The 22,046-nt window shown below is 34.2% G+C and overlaps 1 protein-coding gene across 7 annotated transcripts; it reads right to left on the reverse strand.

Moving 5' to 3' along the window:
- Positions 1–6,459: 6,459 nt before the first annotated feature.
- LOC103500493 (uncharacterized) lies at positions 6,460–21,771 on the reverse strand. 7 transcript variants are annotated; one of them, XR_007821445.1, is made up of 18 exons: positions 21,226–21,771; positions 20,505–21,031; positions 18,734–20,083; positions 17,937–18,473; positions 17,701–17,772; positions 17,460–17,540; positions 17,321–17,355; positions 17,115–17,202; positions 16,904–17,041; positions 11,114–11,305; positions 10,942–11,021; positions 10,764–10,836; positions 10,590–10,691; positions 9,986–10,091; positions 9,065–9,152; positions 7,395–7,657; positions 7,072–7,139; positions 6,460–6,784 (listed from the first exon to the last, which is right to left on the reverse strand). XR_007821445.1 is itself a non-coding variant. In XM_008463801.3 (16 exons), exons 1-16 carry the CDS (start codon positions 21,581–21,583, stop codon positions 7,468–7,470), a joined length of 4,011 nt encoding a protein of 1,336 aa, XP_008462023.1. In that variant the 5' UTR covers positions 21,584–21,771; the 3' UTR covers positions 7,236–7,467. The 7 variants fall into 7 exon arrangements, 3 of the variants coding, with proteins under 3 accessions (XP_008462023.1, XP_016902820.1, XP_008462022.1); XR_007821450.1 differs by having other exon boundaries at positions 6,460–6,717; positions 7,072–7,178; XR_007821444.1 differs by having other exon boundaries at positions 7,072–7,178.
- Between the last annotated feature and the right edge of the window lie 275 nt (positions 21,772–22,046).

The following is a 22,046-nucleotide window of genomic DNA, read 5'->3' on the forward strand; positions in this document are numbered from 1 at the left end:
GAAGCAGAGAAAAGTGGAAGAATGGAAGATAATAATATCAGTGAAAGGAGGGGAAACAAATAAATATGAAAAAAGTTAATGATTTGGAATTATAATTAAGAAAACAAGAAAATAATATGGAAAAGAACATTAGAGTGAGAAAAGTTAAAGGAAGAAAAATGTTATATATATATCTATATCTACATTATATAAAAGGGTAGAAGTTGAAAAAAATTTTAATCTCATTTTACTATTTTATTATAACTTTTTTTTATCTCGTTTTAGTGGTAATTTTGTCATTCACATAGTTTTAGTGTTTATGACCATTTTTACACTCTACGAGATAGAAGTTACATTTTTTTTTTAACTTTTTATCTCTTTGTTATAACTTTTCTAAAAATTTAAAACTTTCTCTTCAAAATTAGTTAAGTCATTTAAATTTATCCAAATTCATTCACATTTCTCTCCATCCTTTAATCTTTTATCTCTTGCTAATTACATTCACTTATCTCATATTAACTATCGATATCAACCTTCCAAATTCTTCCTTTTCAAATCTTTGAGTATAGATATCTCATTTTATTCACTCATATTTACAAATCACAACAAAATGCTAAAAGTGAAGAAGAAAAGCAAATCAAATGCTAAAAGTGAAGAAGAAAAGCAAATCAAATTATATTTTTCTATTCTCTTCTTTTTTTTTTTTTTTTTATCTATTTTTTATATAAAAGTATGCTTGTGTATATTTCTTCATTTATAGATTTTATTTTAGTACACAACAGAAGTTGGAAAAACTTGAACCACCAATTTCATGGTTGATATGTAGAGATATGTCTATGCTCTTTTATGTTTAACTTATGTAATATTAAAAATCTTTTTCAACGTAACCATGGGAATCTTGCTCTGTTTTTTTCTTCATTTAATTTTTTTTATTAAAGCTATTATAAAAGTTGAGATGTATATTATGATATTTCTAAATTTATATTCATTTTCCACTCGTTATGATGTGAATTTAAAAATGATATAAATATGAAAATATTCAAATACATAACTGTTCTAATTTTATAAAGCTAAGCTAAAACTATAATTTTTTCACGTGTGATTTTCATGTACGTCGCACGTATTGTTTACTAGTGTATATATATACATAGAGAGAGAGAGAGAGATAAATATTAGAAAGAGAAAAGTAGAAAATGAGAAATAAAATTAGGGAGAAAATGAGAAATTTCACAAATAGTGTAAAAAAAATACATAAAATAGATAAAGAAATTTAAAGTAAATTTTAGAGAGGACAAAATTAAAAGAAAAAAAATGATATTTAGATAAAGAAAAGTGAAAAAGATATTATAGAAAAGGATGCAAAATAAAAGCAATGTTGTTAAGTGATTTTGGATCAAAGATTATAATTGACATTTTGAAATAATAAAGTGGGGAAGAAGCATTGATATGAGCCAAAAGAGACAATTAAAGATTGATATGGGTCGTATGCCCCGACCCATAGTCATACTTGAAGTCCAATATATAATCCAAGGAAGAGCCTCAACCGAGCTGAGACTAATCTTCTCCATTTGTCATGTCGTACTCCATCCAACTCGAGAGATTATCTAATCTTGGTTTGACAAAAATATATCTTATCTCAAATCCCCTATACATATACCTTATGATGACTCTATACGAGGTAATTTATACTTCTCAACTTCTCACTATTTTATAATTCTCTTACTAACATCTATTTTTCTTTATTTTACAAGTCCTTTCCTTTTCAAAATTACAAATTTCAATCATTAATGACACATGAGAGTTAGGTACGTTTTTCTTTAGCCAAAATTTGACATCTAACATCTCTATATATTTGTTATATGGATAAAAAAAAAAGTTTTTTTAAAGTTGAAAAAGAAATTAATAAAAGGGTTAATACACAATTCTAGAGAAACACAAAGAAAAAGAACAATGTTAGAAGAAAACAATATTTTGAGAATAAGAAAATATATATATATATATATATATATATATATATATATATATATATGTATATATTCTTTTTTTTGTTAAATTACTCAAACATTCAAAATCCTTAAGAACAAAATAAATAAACAAACAAACAAACGACCAAAATTTTATATAAAAAATAGAAAAGTTCAACAGATATATAAGAAATCACTAAAAATCTATAAGATATAGTAAAAATTAATCAATTATTCACTAGTATAATTATAAATATTTATTGTAAGATATAAAACAATATATAGTTTTTAGGAATTATATAATTTAAAAACAGGATATGTTAATATCTACGTCTTTTCAAAAATATAAAAAAACGGCAAAATATTTACACTCTATAGAACAATTCCAAAAACGGAAAAGCCTAGAAGTTTACCGTGTAAAATACAAAAAATGTCCTATCAACCCACACCGTCAATAACGTGCGCGTAATATATTTGCGATCCTATATTAGTGATCCTTTAGATCTTGTTATTATTTGATGCACGACCGTTTAGATATGGTTCAATATATACACGATCGTTTAGATATGGCTACAATTTATACGCGATCGTTTAGATATCACTACAATTTATCTTTTCAATTCCGTCGTTTAGATTTATTTACACGATCGTTTAGATTTATTTACACGATCGTTTACATTTGGCTACTCTAATCGAAATGATTTTTTTTCTTTTACGCACGATCTTTTATCTTTTTTACACAATCGTTTGCTTTTTTAAACATCGTTTACATTTGGTTACTCCAATCTAAATGATTTTTTTTTTCAAGATTTTTTATACACAATCTTTTATTTTTTTTACACGCTCGTTTACCTTTGGCTACTCCAATCTAAATGATTTTTTTTCAAGATTCTTTATACACGATCTTTTAGATTTTGCTATTTTGTTGTACACATTCGTTTAGATTTGGTTACCCAAATATAAACGCGTAAAAAAAATTACGATGGAAAGAAATTGCAGCGAAAAAAAGAAGAGGAAAAGTAGAAAGACGATGGAAAGAAATCGAAGCGAAAAAACGAGTAGGAAAAGAAGAAAAAGATGGAAAAATTAAACGACATAAATATGGAAAGAAATCGCAGAAAATAAAAAGAGAAAAAAAGAAATACGAAATCGCGAGGAAGAAAAGAAAGATGGAAGGGCAAACCTGAAATATTTAAAAAATGGCTAACTTTTTGGACTTTGTTACACGGCCGTAAATAGATTACACTTTTGTTACATTTATCTAAGTTTCCCTTTTTTAGATCCATATCTTAATTATTAAACTAAAAATTTTTAATAGTAATACTAATAAAAAAAACAGGAACATTTTTTAATATTATAAAATAAACTAAAATATTTATGATATATAGCAAAATTTTAGATTCTGTCGATGATAAACATTGATAGATATTATTGTCTATCAATATGACTTATAGAAGTATATTCATGTCTATCAATGTCTATCATTTTTAGAATATGAAATTTTGTTATATATCGTAAATATTTTATCAAAATTGTCATTTTTTTTTTTTTTTGACAAATTCTAATAAAAATAAATAAGAATGAAATGAAATAAAGAGATTTAATGGGTTAAGTTAGGGGTTGTGGGGATGCCTATCCAATAAATTTAAATGTAAAGCTAATTTTTTGGTTACTCATTTGGTGGAAGTAGGCATCCACTCCATCATTAAACAAAATCCATTTTTCAACTATTAATTAATTCAATTCTTAAAAGCCATTTAATCAAATTGGAGTTGTATTCTTAAATATTCACACATTTTTCTTATTTTTAATTTTGAAAAAATTAATGTCAATTAAAATCCTTTAAATCATACCCTTATTACTATTTTACGCCCAAAACTTTCATAACCAATCATCTCAAATCTTCCTTAAAACATGTAGTCTTCTTTCAATGTTGTTTTTACAAAATGAACAATTAAAATGATGATTCTCAAGCAAATTTTTGACATAGAATTTAAATTTGTTTAATTATGATTATGAAAGTTGACCGTTTAATTAGTGTCATTATAAGTTTCATACAACTTTTTCAAACAAAATATAATACAAGATATAAATTAGTGTGTTACAAAAGTTTATGGTTTAAATTATTCTCGGATAAATTGATATTTTCTTCTTAAATTTTTTTATAGTCATAACTATGTTAATTATATGTAATTCATACGTTTGTCAATTCTTAAAAGGAAAGATAAGATAGGTATCAAAAGTTTTGTATTTTATTTAGCTATAAATACTTACTTTATTTATTATTATTTGAACAGGCTGTAAATACTAAATACTTGTCAATTATAAAATTTAGGGAAATTTTAATTCTAATATATATATATATATACAGTTTAATGTGGACTCACAATTTTACAATTTCGTTAATTGAACCCTAAATTTAATAAGTTCAAAGGAAATTAAAAAGTAACCAAAAAAATTTAATGAAATAAGTCAAATGAGAGATGTCAAAACTTAGCTATCAAAACACCCTAACCTAACCTCAAAGCACCAAAAACTAAAATGTCCTTTTTTTAGATATAGTGGAATTAAATAAATTTAACAATGGCTTATTTGATATTAGTTGAGCTAAATGTTATTTTTTATTAAAAAGAAACTTTAATTTAATAAAGCTATTTACAAAATCTAAGCATATAACTCTGAGTGACTTTGATAGAATTACAATCACTTTTACCCTTGAACTTGAATATGTCTTTAATCAAACACAATGAATTGAACAAATAAATTAAATTGTTTAGAAGCACTTACAAAAAAAAAAAACAACTTCGAGAGAGCTTTTAAACCTAACTAGCGATTTTTAACCATTTAAAATCATTTCCAAGCGTATCAACGTATCATGTTGAAAGAAAAAGATACAAAAGAAAAATAGTTTTGATTTTTAATAATTTAAAATCACTCACGAATATGTCGTACCCAAATTAACAATAACATTTTTTTAAAAAAAATGTCTACATCTTCATGTCTCTCAATCGCATAGATTTTGAAAAGATTATTCAAACTTTACAACAAACAGTAAAATCCCACTTGAAAAGCCACTCTTATCAGATCATGTTTGGAAGGAAGACAACAAATTGTACAGAAAAAAAAAAAAAGACAAATGAGAAACCAATTGATTAAAAAAAACAACCCTGTTCCTTTAGATGCTATGCTATAATCTTCAATTTTCAAACCTCAAAGAGAGAGAGAGAGAGAGAGAGAGAGAGAGAGAGAGAGAGAGAGAGAGAGAGAGAGAGAGATTGTTAATATGAAGGAATCAAAGGGCCTACTTGGCAAATGAAGAAAAGACATCAAAGATTCAACAATCAAAGCCATTCAACCCCACCAACCCAAAAAGTGCGCAGAAGTGCTTTCTCTTCCTCCTCTTCCTCTACTTTTCTCTTCAACATTATTGTTTACCTGCATCCAAAGATATTTTCCATCGGCAATTTTCATTAATCAAACAATTAGGTATTTCGACATTGAAGCATCGATCTATATTTAAACAATACCAAACAAAAGTCAAATGAACAATAAGTAAACATGTTAAATGATAATAGAGAATTCAACAAGGAATCTCATAAATACTTGAAATTCATAACCTATTTAAGAAAGCATAAAGTTTTCAAGTAAACTTCATAATCAACTCCTTTTTGTAATTAGAGATGGAATATAACAGAGATTCTATGCTATAAATTGAATGACATTTTCACTGCTTATGAGTTCATATGGGGCTATAAAAACTTATCCTTTCATAAAACTATTGGTTTCATCCTCTGTGGATTTTACAAACAGACAGAATCCTACTTGTCTTTGCTATAGCTTATAATAATATTACAACAGGCTCTAAACTATTTGACATAAGAGAACATCTACATCAAGAAATTAGGTCACTTTCAGTTTGCTAGTTTTGATCTAAAGTAGTCTAAATTTTTTTGCTTAGAAGGAAAACGCTGGCCATAACATAATTACCCATTTGCCATAAAAATATGGCTTTGGGGAATTTCAATATCACAAGAAATCCTCTCCCCCCCCCCCCCCCCCCCCCCCAATCCTAACCTAAAACTGACTGAATTTCTGTAGCTTTCCAAAGAAAAAAAAGAGTTCTTTTCCCCTTCTTTATGACAAAGTACAAGAATAATAAATTCCAATCCCAAATAAGAACATTAAATCAATTGCGCTTTTTACTAAGAGAAAAAAAAATCAATAATAATTAAATACTCTTAATTCCTAGACTTTGGCTCTTACAATATTTTGGTCCTCGTAATTGTATAACTAACCATTTATCTCCTACGAAAAAAATATAATGACTATGTTTATGAATCTTTAAAATAAATTCTATTTGAAAAACAACTTATAAACAAAATATAGACAATTAAAAAAAACCTATTAAAGGTAATTGAAACAATCTTTTGACGTAAAAATCTTGCTACGTTTTTTAAGAAATAGAGACCTAAGTCATTATGAAAAACGAACTAGACTTATATATAACATGTTAAAAGAGCCAAATTAGAACTCATGGTTCTTTTCCTTTAAACCTGTCTTTCGTATAATATTGTACAAGTAAAATAGAAATGCAGAGGAATATATGTCATTTTTCTCTAAAATTGACAAATGGCATAGCATCCAATCCCACACATGAAGTGAGCAACACACTAGTCCTGCCTCTTCTCCATTTTCCCTCCCAATAATTATCACTTGCACCCTCATAATGCCACGTGAAGTTACAATACATACTGGACCACTCCTTGCTGGCCTCCTTTAATTCATGGCATGATAAACACTATAATATTAAAAGAAAGATGCTGATCCAAGCAGATCCCCCCCTGTTTAACAACTTTATGTTTATGTAACAATGTCAAATTTGGACCTCGTGTAACACAGTAGACTGTAGGGTGGCTTGGCAAGAAAATAAAACGCATATATCCAACTTGAAATTTTTTTATATTATGATCAGAAAAATAATGCTTTTCGGTCATGCTAAAGTCCAACGGACAATAAAGAAATTAAGCAATAAGATCCTAGGTTTTTGAGTCGGCTGCTAAACTCCATGACCTAACAGGCCAACTTACCCTATCTTTACACTACACTTTAAGAGTCCGTGGGATATTACCTAATTTTGAATGATGATGTTTGATGAAGTCCGTGCACTGGTAGCTTTAAGCCTTTAACTTGATCCTCCTGCAGTTCATTATTCCAACATCCGTAGGTGGCCTTCAACTTTTAGATGAGACCCTCATAACAGAAAATGAAAGAGATCCAAGTCATGAAACCAAGTTTGGTTAATCTCAGTAATTATCATCATTGATCTTGCTTATAGTTTAGACGTATTTTGTAAAATTACAAGCTTCGGCTACCTTAAAGACATCATAAAGAAACTTGTCCAACAGGTTAGTCAAAATTACAATCCTCGGAGTATTTTCGAGGGAAAAATACCTGACCGCTAATAAGACTAGATTTTACAATCATGTTGGAACTGCCAGCTAGCATGCAGAAAATTGAGAAAATGCTATTGTCGACTAGATGAGACTTGGACAGCCTCCGAAACACATCTACAAACTCTTAAAATCCTCGAGTACCCGGGATCTAAATCCCCAACTGCAGTTCTAATGCCATTTAACATTGACTCTGAGAGTGCGTACTGAGTTGAAGCAGGAGATTCAACCTTATGTGGAAGAACTTCAGAAGGGTAAATCCCTCTGCCAAGAGACCAAGAAATTAATCAATAAGATTATGTTAAGATTGCTATGTAAATCAAATTTATGATTCATCCAGTTCCAGTCATAAATTTTTTTGTAATGAATGGACATCATAAGCTCTAGGTTACAATAACGTACAAATTGAAATGGAGAACTACTATTGGCAACTGAGAAGTATAAATATTGCATAATTGTGAAACCCCAAATTTCTACGACCTTTCAGAATTGTTAAGTTTTGGTAAAGGAAAGAGAAATTTAGATCAAAATTGGTTCAAAGTTAAGTGTTGAGCTTTGGACGTTTTGGGCAAGTATAGCGCCCAAGCTTGAGTGTATGTGGCTAGGTGAGAAGGCATGTCCATAGAGGTTTGCAAGGCATTTGAAATTTTTAGGCGTTTTGTTCAGGCGTTTTGATTGAAGTTGGGCGAGATGGTAAGTTGATTAGGTAAAATTCCGGGGCAAAACTCGATCTTGCTCGGTCAAAAAGAAATAAAAAATGCTTTTGTGTAAGGATCTCAGACAATCATGTGGAATCCCAGGCAAGATTGAAGACAGAAGTGTAATCTCGAGGTCATCTCAATGCTGGTTCGACCAAGATTAAAAGAAGAGAAAAGACATTAAAGGAATCTCAGGCAATCTTGGGCTCGAGTTCGGCTGAGACCGAAGACCAAAAGAGGAAATTGAAGGATCTCAAGGTTATCTCAAGGTTGTGCCAGCCAAGACTGGGACAGGAAAGGGTTTGATTGGTGAGCTCAGAATGATCTCAGACCAATTCTGGCCAAGAGGATTGAAGATCAAGTATTTTAAGCATAATTCATGCAATTGCGGCCAAGTAGGAGGTGGATTAAGGAAATCAAAAGGTAAATTAAGGAAGCTGGAGGTGTCAATTCATTCTCATGCAAGAATTTAGTATAAATAGGTAACTTCACAATAAGGTTTCTCACAATTCACTCGTACTCAAATTACTTTCAAAGAACATAATTGAGTCTGTTTCCTAAGGAAGGCTTAAATTACTTTCAAAGAACATAATTGAGTTTGTTTCCTAAGGAAGGCTGCTGAAAGAAGAATTCAAGGAGATTGTGAAAGAAATCTCAACCAAGAGTTAACACCAAATATAGTGAGCGATTAAATGATTTCTATAATAGTTCCTAAAGCATGATTTCTAAGCTATTAAGGTATATTTCAAGATAAATGTTTACTAAGCTATTAAGGTATGTTTCAAGATAAATGTTTAAGTTACTCCTTTCTATTGAGTTGCAAAAAAAAGTTTTATAAACTGATTTCTCAAAAACGACAATAAGAATTATATAAAAAAAATACAGTAATAAGTAACAGAATTTGATAGTTAGATATTAGGTCACTCAGACAAACAAGACAGTATAAATATAGAAAGGTTAAATTGTGGCTTACCGACTCAAATCCGATATGTCCAGAACCAGATTTACCTTCCAGCCACTTTGGAAGTTAATGAAGCTAAGTTGCAAATCAAGCTGCTCGTCTGCAAAGATTAGAACAGCAAAAAGGAAGTTGGTCTTTAAGCTCTCATAAGGAAAAACAATCTGTGGTCATGAAACATTCACAGATCATTCATGTTGGTCGATGTCAATTTGAGGATAGAAAGTAAGCAGACGTCACCAATAGTATGCATAAAAAGTTAGGGAGCTGCACACTTTTAAAACACTGTTTTTTTAAAAGTCTCTTAATTAATCGTCAAAATGAGACAGAAGCTCAAACTACAAGAGCTCAAACTACAAGAGGATTATACAAGAGCTAACAAAAGTACTAGGGATCAGTAATCGCACCCAAACATCTCAACTAAGTCAACACCTCCTTAGCGACCTCGTCATATCCAGATATCACAAAAATAAGATCAAAGAAACAACTCTTTACTAAGCCATGATAACAAATCTTCACTAGATCATGATTGGGAAGGAGTTTAATACAAAGAAAAGTACCCAAAAAATGAGATGAGAATAGCAAAAAACAGAACAGTAGCGAAACAAAAACAGAATCAAGCTGGAAAAATAGAAGCTCTCCAATTTAAGTTGAGGTCTTGAATGTTGTAGTTTCCGAAAATCTTTGAGAGGGCGCACTAGCAGGAGGCATTTCTGTGAGTGATTTCAAAACGATTCAAACAGCCAAGGTATTTATCATGGAAGACTCTTTGATTCCTTTTTGACACTGTTTCTGGAAGGGGTTTTGGGAGTGGTGTTTTAAAATGGAACATTGTTGGAAAAAACACTAACTAGTGAAGACCATGCATGTGGATAATCATGTAAGAGCAAAGCATTATCATGCATGGTCAAAAGTAAAAACAAAAATATTAATGACCTGAAGGTGAGTTAAATCTTATTAGGATGAGATTTGAAATCTCTATCTGGGCAATCTGCATTTCCTCAATCACATCTAGCAGGTTGTGTAGAAGAGAACTCATCATCTGCATAATAAAGAGAGAATTAAAGCATTGCAAGAATCAGCATAGTGCATCAACATTATGAACATGGAGTTTGCAATCTAAACTGTCAAGGTGTTGACATGGTAAAGAATATAGCATATATACTCCGGATAAGTATCAGTAAATCAATTGCCAGGCACATTCTTCTTTTTTTAAATGAAGGGAAAAAGAAAAAGAAGAAGAAACAAGAAACAAGAAAGTTACATTGAAATTCACCATTGTTTTCAAATTGAAAGAGGCTGTGTTATTTTAGTGAAAGTGAAACTGATGGGACCAGAAAACACTTCAAATAGAGATCGTAGTTGTGGACTGTACCAACCTCCAACCACCTCAATGCCCCCGTTTGGGTTACAAGCTCACACAACTGAGCTCGGCTCAAATAGAGACAGTAGTTACGGATACACAAAATAAAAAAGTAAGCGAAAAAGGTGGGAGTGAGTCATGGAGAGATAGAATAGTCAAGCAGGATGAATAACTCACTTGAGTTTCTTTGGAGAAGTGCCTGGAGGCATTACACCTCCTCGTCCTCTCAACATTTAACACAAAAGAAAATGCACTGCCAGCATTCATTTCTGGAAACTTCTGGTGGAGAAAAACAAAGTATAAAAGAACGGAAGATAATAGGTAGAAGGCTATTAAAAAATCATTCTGTACCTTCGCAATATGGGAATCATTCAATGTATTAAAGACGGTTACACTTGGGAATGGATTTGCTTTAATTGTAATCCTATTTAGAATCCCAATGAACAAATACAGAGTTTAGCTGAGATTTCATCCATCATTAATTGCTCGTAAACAAACACAGAAAAACTGAAAGGAAAAAAAATCCAACCTTTGGCAGCAATAACCAAGGTAGTTGAGAAGTATGGTGTAGTGATCATTTTTTTTCTCAAAATCATCTACTTTCCACATCTGAAAAAGTACATATGATGTTTAAAAATGTGTATCAGACATTCAAGAAATTATAATCTTAAGTCAAATAGAAAATTAGTGAATGTAGGAACCTGCAAATCCTGATAAATGGACCTGCAGAGCTTTCTCTTTCTTAGATGATCAATAACTGATCCAAGAATGTCAGTTGAACTGGTCATTCCTTTCAACTTACAGTATGTTGAAAAATATTTGCTTAGTGCCTTTATCTTTCCATCCAAAGTTACAAATTCATGCTTTATTGTGTTAGCTCTTTCACAAGATGCCTGCACCAAACACGTTTACGTGTATTATTCACCAAGAAATTGCCATACAAATTTATTGAACAGGTATACACAAATATGTGTTCACACAGAAACATATAAATATCTGGAACGATCATTGAGAACATAATTCTAATAAAATTACATAGTTGATATTTCTTTTAATAATCAACTAGAGTGCTTAAAGAGAACTCCTGAACATTGAAAAACTAATTTACTGCTAGTATAAAATGCCAATATTATGCTCCCATATTTTGCAGAAAAGTAAGCAGGGCGACTGACCATTTTCCATTCAATAGTCGAGTTATTCAAAAACTGAAATATTGTGAATCCAAAGATATTCAACCAGCATCCCCGAAATTTCACCTGTACACCTTACACTCGAGCACTATTTCATAGTCAAGTGCGTGAACCACATAAGCACACAAAACTAAGGGTGAAAATGTTAGACCCCCATCAAGCTTGTATATAGTAGGAGAAAGAATAAAAATACATCACACGATATACACGTGTGAATTAGTAATAGGTCGGTTGGCCTTTAGTATAAAAGGTTTTCAGTTTAGGCGGGAAGGGGGCATGAAAATTCTGTTAGATTGGTAAGGTCATTGTAACTTCTTGAGAGAGATAAGTACAATTGAGTGTTGTAAGAAGAATTGAGAATTCCTCAATTCTCCTATGTTGTAATCGATTCTTAATTCAATGAAGTGTGAAATTCAGATAAGGAAGTAGAGTTCTAACATTTGGTATCGACGCTAACGATCCAAAGGAGAAGTGTGAAATTCAGATAAGGAAGTAGAGTTCTAACATTTGGTACCGGCGCTAACGATCCAAAGGAAAAGAAACCACAATGGTTCAAATGAGAATCGAAGAACGTTTGGAACTCATCGATCAAGTAATCGCCGGAATGAAGAAAGAACTGAGCAAAATGCCGATGATAAAGTCCAGTCTCAGCGATATTGCGAAGAATCTCGAGTTGATGTGTTTACAATCGGAGAAGCAACGACAGTTGCTGCTGATGATGATGGAGTCTAGCGCGAAGGAACGCTCAGAATGAGTGAGCGAATCACAGAATCAGCCACGCGTGATTCTGCGACTAGGAAAGGAAAAGAAAATGAGGCGACGTCGAGCAAGCTACCAAATCGAACCGAAATATCGGAGATGTCCAAAACGAAAAGAAGAACGATAGCGAAGAAAATTCCAGCGACCGAAATAAATTCAAGAAAGTCGAAATGCCGATGTTCACCGGTGAAGATCTGGATTCGTGGTTGTTCCGCGCTGAGAGGTATTTCCAAATTCATAAATTAAACGAGTCTGAAAAAATGCTAGTATCCACGATTAGCTTCGACGGACCAGCCTTGAACTGGTACCGATCACAAGAAGAGAGGGATAAATTTTTTAGTTGGATAGATTTGAAAGAGAGATTATTAGTTCGTTTTAGATCAAGTAGAGATGGAATGATTTGCGGAAAGTTTTTACGAATTAAACAAGAGACAACAGTAGAAGAGTATAGAAACTTGTTTAATAAACTTGTGGCGCCTTTGTCTCATTTACAAGAGAGAGTGATAGAAGATACCTTTATGAATGGCTTGCTGCCATGGATTAGAGCTGAAGTGGCCTTTTGTCGACCGAAGGGATTGGCTGAGATGATGCAAGGAGCGCAATTAGTTGAAAAAAGAGAGATTATTCGAGGAGAGGCTAATATGAATGGGTTTTCTGGCGGGAAATACCCTATTCAAACTGCCGCAAATAATAAATCTGGAGCGAACTATATGGCAGGAGAGAATAAGGGAAATACAATATTTCCTATCAGGACAATTACCTTAAGGAGTACTAATCCCAAAGAGAATCGAAAAGAGGGATTATATAAACGATTACTTGATACTGAATTCCAAGCTAGGAAAGAAAAGGGCCTATGTTTTAGATGTAATGAAAATTATTCAGCAGACCATAAGTGTAAAATGAAAGAACAGCAGGAATTACGCATGTTTATGGTGGTGAATGATTTGGAAGAATAAGAAATTATTGAGGAAGATGAAACAAAGAGGAAGGAGTTAAACAGACTGGAAGTTAAGGAGAACTGCACAGCTTATGTTGAATTGTCAATCAATTCTGTAGTAGGCTTGAATGACCCCGGTACAATGAAAGTGAGGGGAAAATTACAAGGTGAGGATGTGGTTATCTTGATTGATTGTGGGGCGACCCATAATTTTATTTCAGAAAAGTTGGCCATGAAATTGTTCATACCAACGAAGGAGACAGCACACTCGAGAGTGATATTGGGCTCTAGCACAGCTATTCAGGGCAAAGGTGTTTGTGACGCTCTAGAAGTGCAATTGAAGGACTGGACGGTCAAAGAGGATTTCTTACCTCTAGAACACGGTGGTGTGGATGTGATTTTGGGGATGAAGTGGCTTTACTCCTTAGGGTAACAATAGTAGACTGGAAAAATTTATCACTGTCATTTTCTTGTGAAGGAAGCAAGTGAACATCAAGGGAGACCCAAGTCTAACTAAGGCAAGGGTGAGCTTGAAAAATATGATCCGAGCTTGGGGAGAGAAAGATGAAGGATTTTTGATTGAATGTCGAGCAATAACAGTTGAGGGATTGGGCAGAAATGATTGTCATATAACTCATTTGGGGGTAGAAAAAGACAACCCTATGCTTACCGTTTTGGAACAGTATGAAGACGTCTTTGAATGGCCAGAGAGATTACCTCCTAGAAGGGATATTGAGCACCAAATACATTTGAAGAAAGGAACTGATCCTATTAATATACGACCTTACCACTATGGATATCATCAAAAAGAGGAGATGGAAAAATTGGTGAAGGAAATGTTAGCCTCGAGTGTTGTGAGGCCCAGCACCCGTCCTTTCTCTAGCTCTGTTTTGTTGGTTAAGAAAAAGGATGGTAGTTGGCGTTTTTGTATTGATTAAAGGACTGTTAACAATTCCACTATTCCGAATAAGTTCCCAATTCCAGTAGTGGAGTTATTTGATGAATTATGTGGTACTTCTCTATTTTCAAATATTGATTTGAAATCCGGGTATCACCAAATTAGAATGGCTGATGAAGACATTGAAAAAACTGCCTTTAGAACTCATCAAGGCCACTATGAGTTCTTGGTCATGCCATTTGAGCTAACCAATGCACCAGCCACTTTTCAAGCATTGATGAATGCAGTCTTTAAACCATACTTGAGAAAATTTGTATTGGTATTTTTTGATGATATATTGGTTTATAGTAAGAATGAGGCTGATCATGTGAAGTACATGGGAGTGGTATTATCCGTTTTGAGGAAACATGAATTATACGCAAACAAAAAGAAATGCAACTTCGCTCAGCATAAGATAGAATATTTGGGACACGTTATATCGGGAGAAGGAGTTGAAGTCGATCCAAAGAAGATTAAGTCAGTAGCTGATTGGCCAAAACCTACGAATATTAGAGAAGTCAGAGGTTTTCTTGGGCTAACAGGCTACTAACAGACGTTTTGTGCAGGGTTATGGATCTATTGCGGCACCGCTAACACAATTGCTCAAGAAGGGTGGTTTTAAATGGAATGAAGAGGCGGCATAAGCTTTTGATAAACTGAAGCAAGATATGATGTCTCTCCCTGTTTGGCACTTCCCAACTTTAATCAACCCTTTGAAATTGAGACAAAAGCTTCAGGTTATGGAGTGGGTGCGGTGTTAATCCAGTCCAAACGGCCTATCGCATATTACAGTCATACATTAGCTTTGAGAGATAGAGCTCGCCCAATATATGAGAGGGAGCTAATGGCAGTTGTATTGGCTGTTCTAAGATGGACACCGTATTTGTTGGGCAGCAGATTCTTAGTAAAAACTGATCAGAAGTCATTGAAGTTTCTGTTGGAACAAAGGTTATCCAACCTCAGTACCAGAAATGGATAGCAAAGCTTTTGGTATATTCTTTTGAGGTGATTTACAAACCGGGTCTAGAGAATAGAGCAGCGGATGCCCTTTCAAGAAAACCGGCTGATGTGCAATTGTTTGGGCTATCAGTGCCTATGGCAGTTGATTTAAAACTTATTAAAGAAGTAGAAGCAGACCCAAAATTCCAAAAAGTATTGGCTGAACTAAAGGAGTTGGAAGATCAAAAGGAAAGTAAATATTCCCTACAGAATGGCATGTTGACATTCAAGAATCGGTTAGTCCTTACAAAGAACTCTACTTTGATTCCAGTAATTTTGAATACTTATCATGATTCGGCAATTGGTGGTCATTCTGAGTTTTTAAGAACCTATAAGAGGATAGCCAGTGATTTGTTTTGGGAGGGAATGAAAATAAACATAAAGAAACATTACGAGGAGTGTTTAATGTGTCAAAGAAACAAATCATTGGCACCATCTCCAGCTGGTTTATTAGTTTCATTGGAGATTCCACAAACTATATGGAGTGACATTTCCATGGATTTTGTGGATGGTTTACCAAAGGCTAACGGTTTTGAAGTCATTTTGGTTGTGGTGGATCGTTGGAGTAAATACGGCCACTTTCTACCTCTTAAACATCCTTACATGGCTAAGGTGGTGGCAGAATTATTTGTGAAAGAGATTGTTCGATTGCATGGTTTTCCCCTGTCAATTGTTTCAGATCGGGACAAAATTTTCCTCAACCATTTCTGGAAGGAGCTTTTTCGTTTATCTGGTACTAAACTAAATAAGAGCACTGCTTACCATCCTCAATCGAACAGCCAGACAGAGGTTGTAAATAGAGGCATGGAAACGTACTTGAGATGTTTCTGTGGTGAAAAGCCTAAAGAATGGGTTAAATGGCTACCATGGGCAGAATATTGGTATAAACCACGTTCCAAAGGGCTTTGGATGTTTCTCCTTTTCAGGTTGTTTATGGTCATAAACCTCCAGCTCTGTTATCTTATGGTAATACTGAAACAAAGAATGCTTCCATTGATGAGATGTTGAAAGAAAGGGATGCTGTTTTGAGTGCTTTGCGAGAACATTTACGGTTAGCACAGGAGCAGATGAAAAGCTATGCTGACCGCAAACGAAGGGATGTAGAATTTTGCGTGGGTGATTATGTGTTTTTGAAAATCTGTCCTTATAGGCAATTGACCTTAAGGAGAAGCGTAATGAAAAGCTTTCTCCCAGATTTTTTGGGCCTTATAAAATTTTAGAGAAAATTGGCATGGTGACTTATAAGCTTGAACTACCGGTTGGTACTATTATTCATCCTGTTTTTCACGTGTCTCAATTGAAGAAGTTAGTAGGACAGCACATAGATGTACAGCCTACCATTCAGTATGTTAATGAGAACTATGAATGGAAATCTAATCCTGAAGAAGTACAATTGAGTGTTGTAAGAAGAATTGAGATTTCCTCAATTCTCCTATGTTGTAATCGATTCATAATTCAATAAAGTGTGAAATTCAGATAAAGAAGTAGAGTTCTAACAGAAAACTAGAGATAGAATACCAGGGCTACAAGTTAAGTGTATACACAAATAACACAAATTCAAGAAGGCATCCGCCTAATGGTGAGACCAAGAAACTCCTATCACAGTGACTCAATCAATAGGATCTCCAGCCAAATAAAAGGAATTATGATTAAAAACCCCATGCCTGACCTCGGAATCAATTGGGCACGAAAGTCCATTTCCATCATCAACATGACTGCTCTTTGAACCACAATCCGTTAGGCGATCATAATTCAACTTCAACATTTGCAAATTTTCAATACGAGAGCTCAATGATTGTGCTCTATTCTGCATGGAAGTGTGCACAAAGGTTAAAAGTTATTCATAATTTAAGAACTAAAATCACCAGAAAATACAGTACCAGATACAAATCACGCTTTACAAACTCCAACTGAAGCTTTGCCTTCTGATATGCTACTTTATACAACAACAGCCTGGCTTCCACTACTCTGTGATAGTTCAATTCATGAGTGTTGATGTCGAAAACAGTTATTCGACCGATTCTTGAGAATATGAGGAATTCAAATAATAACTGACTTATACAGACAAATGTACTTCTCAAATCACCTTTTATGCATTCCTCCAATATCTTCGGTTACTTTCTACATATAAAATAATACCAATGTTAATACGCCAAAACTTCCACTAGTGGACAGTTATGATATAATAGCATATCAAAATATGAGCTTGTTTCAATATTTGAAACCTGAGATTGGATTTCAGAACACAGCAATTCATATTTTTTAACCTTCAAAAGGTGAACCAAAGTATCTTCAAGCTTCTCTATCTAAATGAGAAAGAAAAAGAAAAAGAAAAAACAAAATAATAGTATCAGTTAGGGTACGATTCATGAAGATCAGAACATTACCGAACACAATTTAACATGTAATGAAGAGAGGGAGAAAAAAGGAGAGACAGCAAAAAGGAAGAAATGAGGGGAAATGTACTGCTTTTGAGTTCAGTTTGTTGATTGATGGGGGTAGCAAATCTTTTATCTCTGCTAAAAATTTTATTGACATCTGCCGCATAATAATGCAAGTTAAACAATTAGTGAACTTGACCCAAAAGAACAACAAATCGCTACTGCTCCTGTCATCAAATTTGGTTAGCAAACAAGTAATCCTTTTTGTTCAAGGTAAGAAACCAAGCTTTCATTGAGAAAAAAGATAAACAATCAACTTACATCTGTCCAATGCATAAGTGCTCGATTTCTATTGTCCTCGATCCTCTTGTTTCCATCGCTCATTTGATTGAACTCTTCTACCAAAGAGTCTACATCACAACTTCCATTATGATTAAGTTTTAGGTTTTGCCGAATCCTTACTATTATGTCATTGTCATCACGATCCCCAACAAGAGGCATTGGGCCAATGTTTCTTCTCTTGCTCCCAGAATGGCTGTGATTGCCCTTCCTTGAAGAACTCACCGATACACAGCTTTCTTGATCATTATCCTGATTAATATGTCCCCTCAAGTTGGATGTTGGAGAAGCCATAACTTTTCTCATAAACATCCCATCATCTTTTGTTTCATTAAAAGGATTATTCCTAAAGGGACTTTGAAATGGCCTTTTCCTTGTAGAACTCTGAGACTGTTCATTGTTGAAGGAACTCGGAGACGACTTATTAGAGATGGCAACCACAGACTCTTTCTTGCCTGATGATGTCTGGGTTGAAATTATCCTTCTGGGACTGTAGTTCGGTATTACAGTGAAGGGACTCTAAGATTTTAAATAAAATAAAATAAAAAAACAAGCAAACTTCAATATCGTCATTAAAGATAACAATTAATTAATCGTATCAACTAAAAAATTGGTTAAGAATGATTTCTGAGAGCATTAGATTTCAGTAGAAAGTTAACTAGAGGTAAGATAACTTTCAAATGAGAGTTCTACTCAATCTGGGGGATAAAGCTGTTATTGTTTACATAAAAAAATTCCTATGTTAATTATTTGCTTAGGAAAAGGAAAGAGAATACAACCTGCATAATGGATAGTCCACTTGTCCAGGCCTTCTGAAACTGTGGTGAAAAGGCACCAAGCTTGGAAGTCTTAGCAGGACTTTCCAAATGAGAACTTACGATGTTCCCATTTCTCAAAGAATGTTGTAAATTGCTGAAGGTTTCCGAATTATTGTGCAGATTCGAAAGGTCAACTCCATTATCATCCCCATCTACCAAGGACATACCTTTCAGAAGTGGTGAAGTTGATACAGTTCCAATTTTGGACTGCAATGATCCCGAGTTGTCAGCAATCAAATTCAAAGGACTGGGTCTGGTATTGCTAGTAGGTGCAGCTCCACCTTGAGTCAGACAAGCACGAACAAGCTTGTCTTGTTGGTTACACTGATTCAGTTCACCAAAGCAACTAGTCGAACATTCAGTGGCTCCTGATAACCTCACGTCTAAACTTTTGGAAGGAGATGAAACAATTGTATCATACATATTAGTTGAATTATTTTGTTCTCTGCCATCAGGTCTAATGTTCGTCAGATCATCAATTTCAGAACTAGTAGATGACCTCGATAAAGGATCTTCTGACATCAAGATATGTGGCATAAGATCTTTGTTCTCAGTCCAGGTAGCTTGAACAGGTGACTTGGCTTCTGTAGCCGGCTCAATGGGTTGCACGTTGGGAAAATTAGCCACATCCATATGGTCTGGTGTTTCTCCAGCCTCAGCTAAACCTTTTGGCTCTTCACTTTGGCTCAGCTTAGGAAAATCTTTTGTAGTCTTGACTCCACTACCAGAAGTGCTAAATGAACTTTTAAATTCATTGTTGTTTCCATTCGATCTAGTAAGTTGTTCTTCTAAACACACAACAGGAATGTCTATGTATTTGTTGTGTTCAAGATCCTTGCTCTGATCACCTTGACCACTCAAGTTAACTAGAGAAGAGTATCTGGATGGTCTGGAATTCAATCTGTCCGTTCCTTCTCCATTACTTGAAACATGTGGAGAAGATTCAGGAAGTCTGAACTTGGAAATACTTATCTGCTTGGACAATAGAATCTTGCCGAACTTCATGCTCCCTGTACTCAATTTATAATTTGACAGCTTCGAGTGAGGAGTCACAAGAGCAGAAAATGAAGGGGAATTGAAAGTAGCCGAAGATATTTTCTGCTCAGCAGATAAGAGTCTCTTTAGCGGAGATATATCTTTGAGATTATAGTCAATGCTTCTTGGTGTCTCATGCCTCTTGTCCATGAGAACATCTTCCTTATCCCACCCATCTGAGAAATTTCTTTGTAACAAACCATTGGATTGAAAAGCTTTATGGGGTGTGCCGCTATTACCTTCCTCACCTCCATGTTTGGAGTATTTATTGCTTCCCTGGGAAAAAAATGAACAAATATCTTCAACCATATTTGTGCAACACCAGCAAATCGCATGGAAAATTTTAAATTACAGTAAAATTTGATGCATTCGAGTCAGGATGCATAAAATTGCATTGCCAACATAACGTGACACAAGAGGCAGTTAAGAGTAATATGCTGACTGCAACCACATAAGACCCATTAATAGCCAAAGGCGAAGACTCTGGTAACAAATGACAGGATAACGATTGAGCTAAAAAAGATTTTACAACTCCATAAGTTGAGGCTGTCCATTATACGGACAATTGCTAAAGGTAAAATCACCAGTCTAGACCAAACAAAAACTAACAATTAAATCGTGCACCAATCCTTGGATAACAGTAAGGTAAGTCTCGCAAGGAAAAAAATATCAAAGAAAAATAAAATATCATACTAACATCTACCATTTCAGTTTTCTCAGAAATCTCATCATCATAGTTGCCTTGTCCAGTCTGATCAACTTCACGAGTTTCAATCTGTTCGGACAATATTTCATCCACTGAAACAGCATAGAGATCCCTACTTCCTTCGGTCAAAAGTGCATCTAAAGAAGGAGATAATCTCCCATATTCATATTTCTCTGAGTTCTCTCCCACGATACTCATTGCATTAGAATCTTTACTTCTTACCACATCACCAGATTGTGAAGATGGAGAAATCATTTTGTCAGCCATCGTTAATGTCATAAAACTGTCAGGGTTAGTACGCACGGTATTCTGGGTCGGCGTTCTATCTTCAAATCCAGACCGAATTGCCGTAGGAGTTTTGAGATCCCTCCCCGAGTCTGATTCAGCAAGGCTACGAAAATGCATTGAAAATGCTGTTGAATCCATTGTAACATCATGATTATCATCAGAGGCAGCAGAATCAGACAACCGCATGGGTCTAATGAAACTCGCTGATACAGGCCCGAAAAAATTATCTTCTGCAATAGTGAATTGAGTGGATATTTTAGTGCAAATAACCTCTCGTGTGTGCAAGAAATGCAGATAAAATCCTGACTTCTTCATGAATTGTTACCATGAAAAACAATGTACTTCAACGAAATCCCTCAAATGGCAGAACCCAACAAACAAAATGCTAGATAAAACGAAGAGATAAAGAAACAGAATAACATACCATCATTGGAAGTTGCAGAGCCGGCAGATATACTCCCTGGTGACGGCGATCCAAGCGGTCTCAGAAATGATTTCCGCTGCCCAAGAACATCATCATCCAAATTAGGTGAAGATTCACGGGAATCGTCGCTATCAGCCAAGTCCCTGAAGAACCCTAGGACCTCGTTGTCCGGAAGAGCAGCCTCGGGAGTGGTTTGGGGCTCAGGAGGCGTCTCGTAGTCCTCGTCGCGGTTAAAGATATGCACTGAAGTGATCTCGCAATCAGCAAAGCTCACGCGTCGTGCCCGTTTCTTCTTGAAGGCCAAACTTTCCTCCTCAGTGGCCGTGTTGGCGGTCTCTTCAGGGTCCTTGGAAGCCATTGTAGGTAGATGAATTACAAAGCGCAATGAGTTTGAGAGGTTTCGGAGTCTAGAGGTGAGGGTTCATGAAAATCGGAGCACCGAACGGAGTTCTGATCGGAATTGAACCGGCGGAGATGAGAGGAGAGGAAGAAGATGGATGGAAGAAAGTTGGGAATGACATTGTTTTGTGCGGGAAATGTGTGGAGACATTTCAAAATGTTCAAATGCAAATGGTTGGATTTTGTTTTGAGAAATAGTTCGATTTTAATTTCTGAAAAATAGTTCGTTTGTTTTTTTACAATAAATAGTTCTATTTTTTTAAAGAAAAATAATTCCATTTAACTCTTTTTTTGTACAATCAGTTCAATTATATATATATCTATATCTTCTATAATCTATTGTATATATAAAAGTTTTGGTATGGATAAGCATTTTTATCTCCATTATATCCTTTAATTTAGTTATATGTTTCAATTTATCT

This window comes from Cucumis melo, chromosome 1 (assembly GCF_025177605.1).
Source record: "Cucumis melo cultivar AY chromosome 1, USDA_Cmelo_AY_1.0, whole genome shotgun sequence".
Lineage (NCBI taxonomy): Eukaryota > Viridiplantae > Streptophyta > Magnoliopsida > Cucurbitales > Cucurbitaceae > Cucumis > Cucumis melo.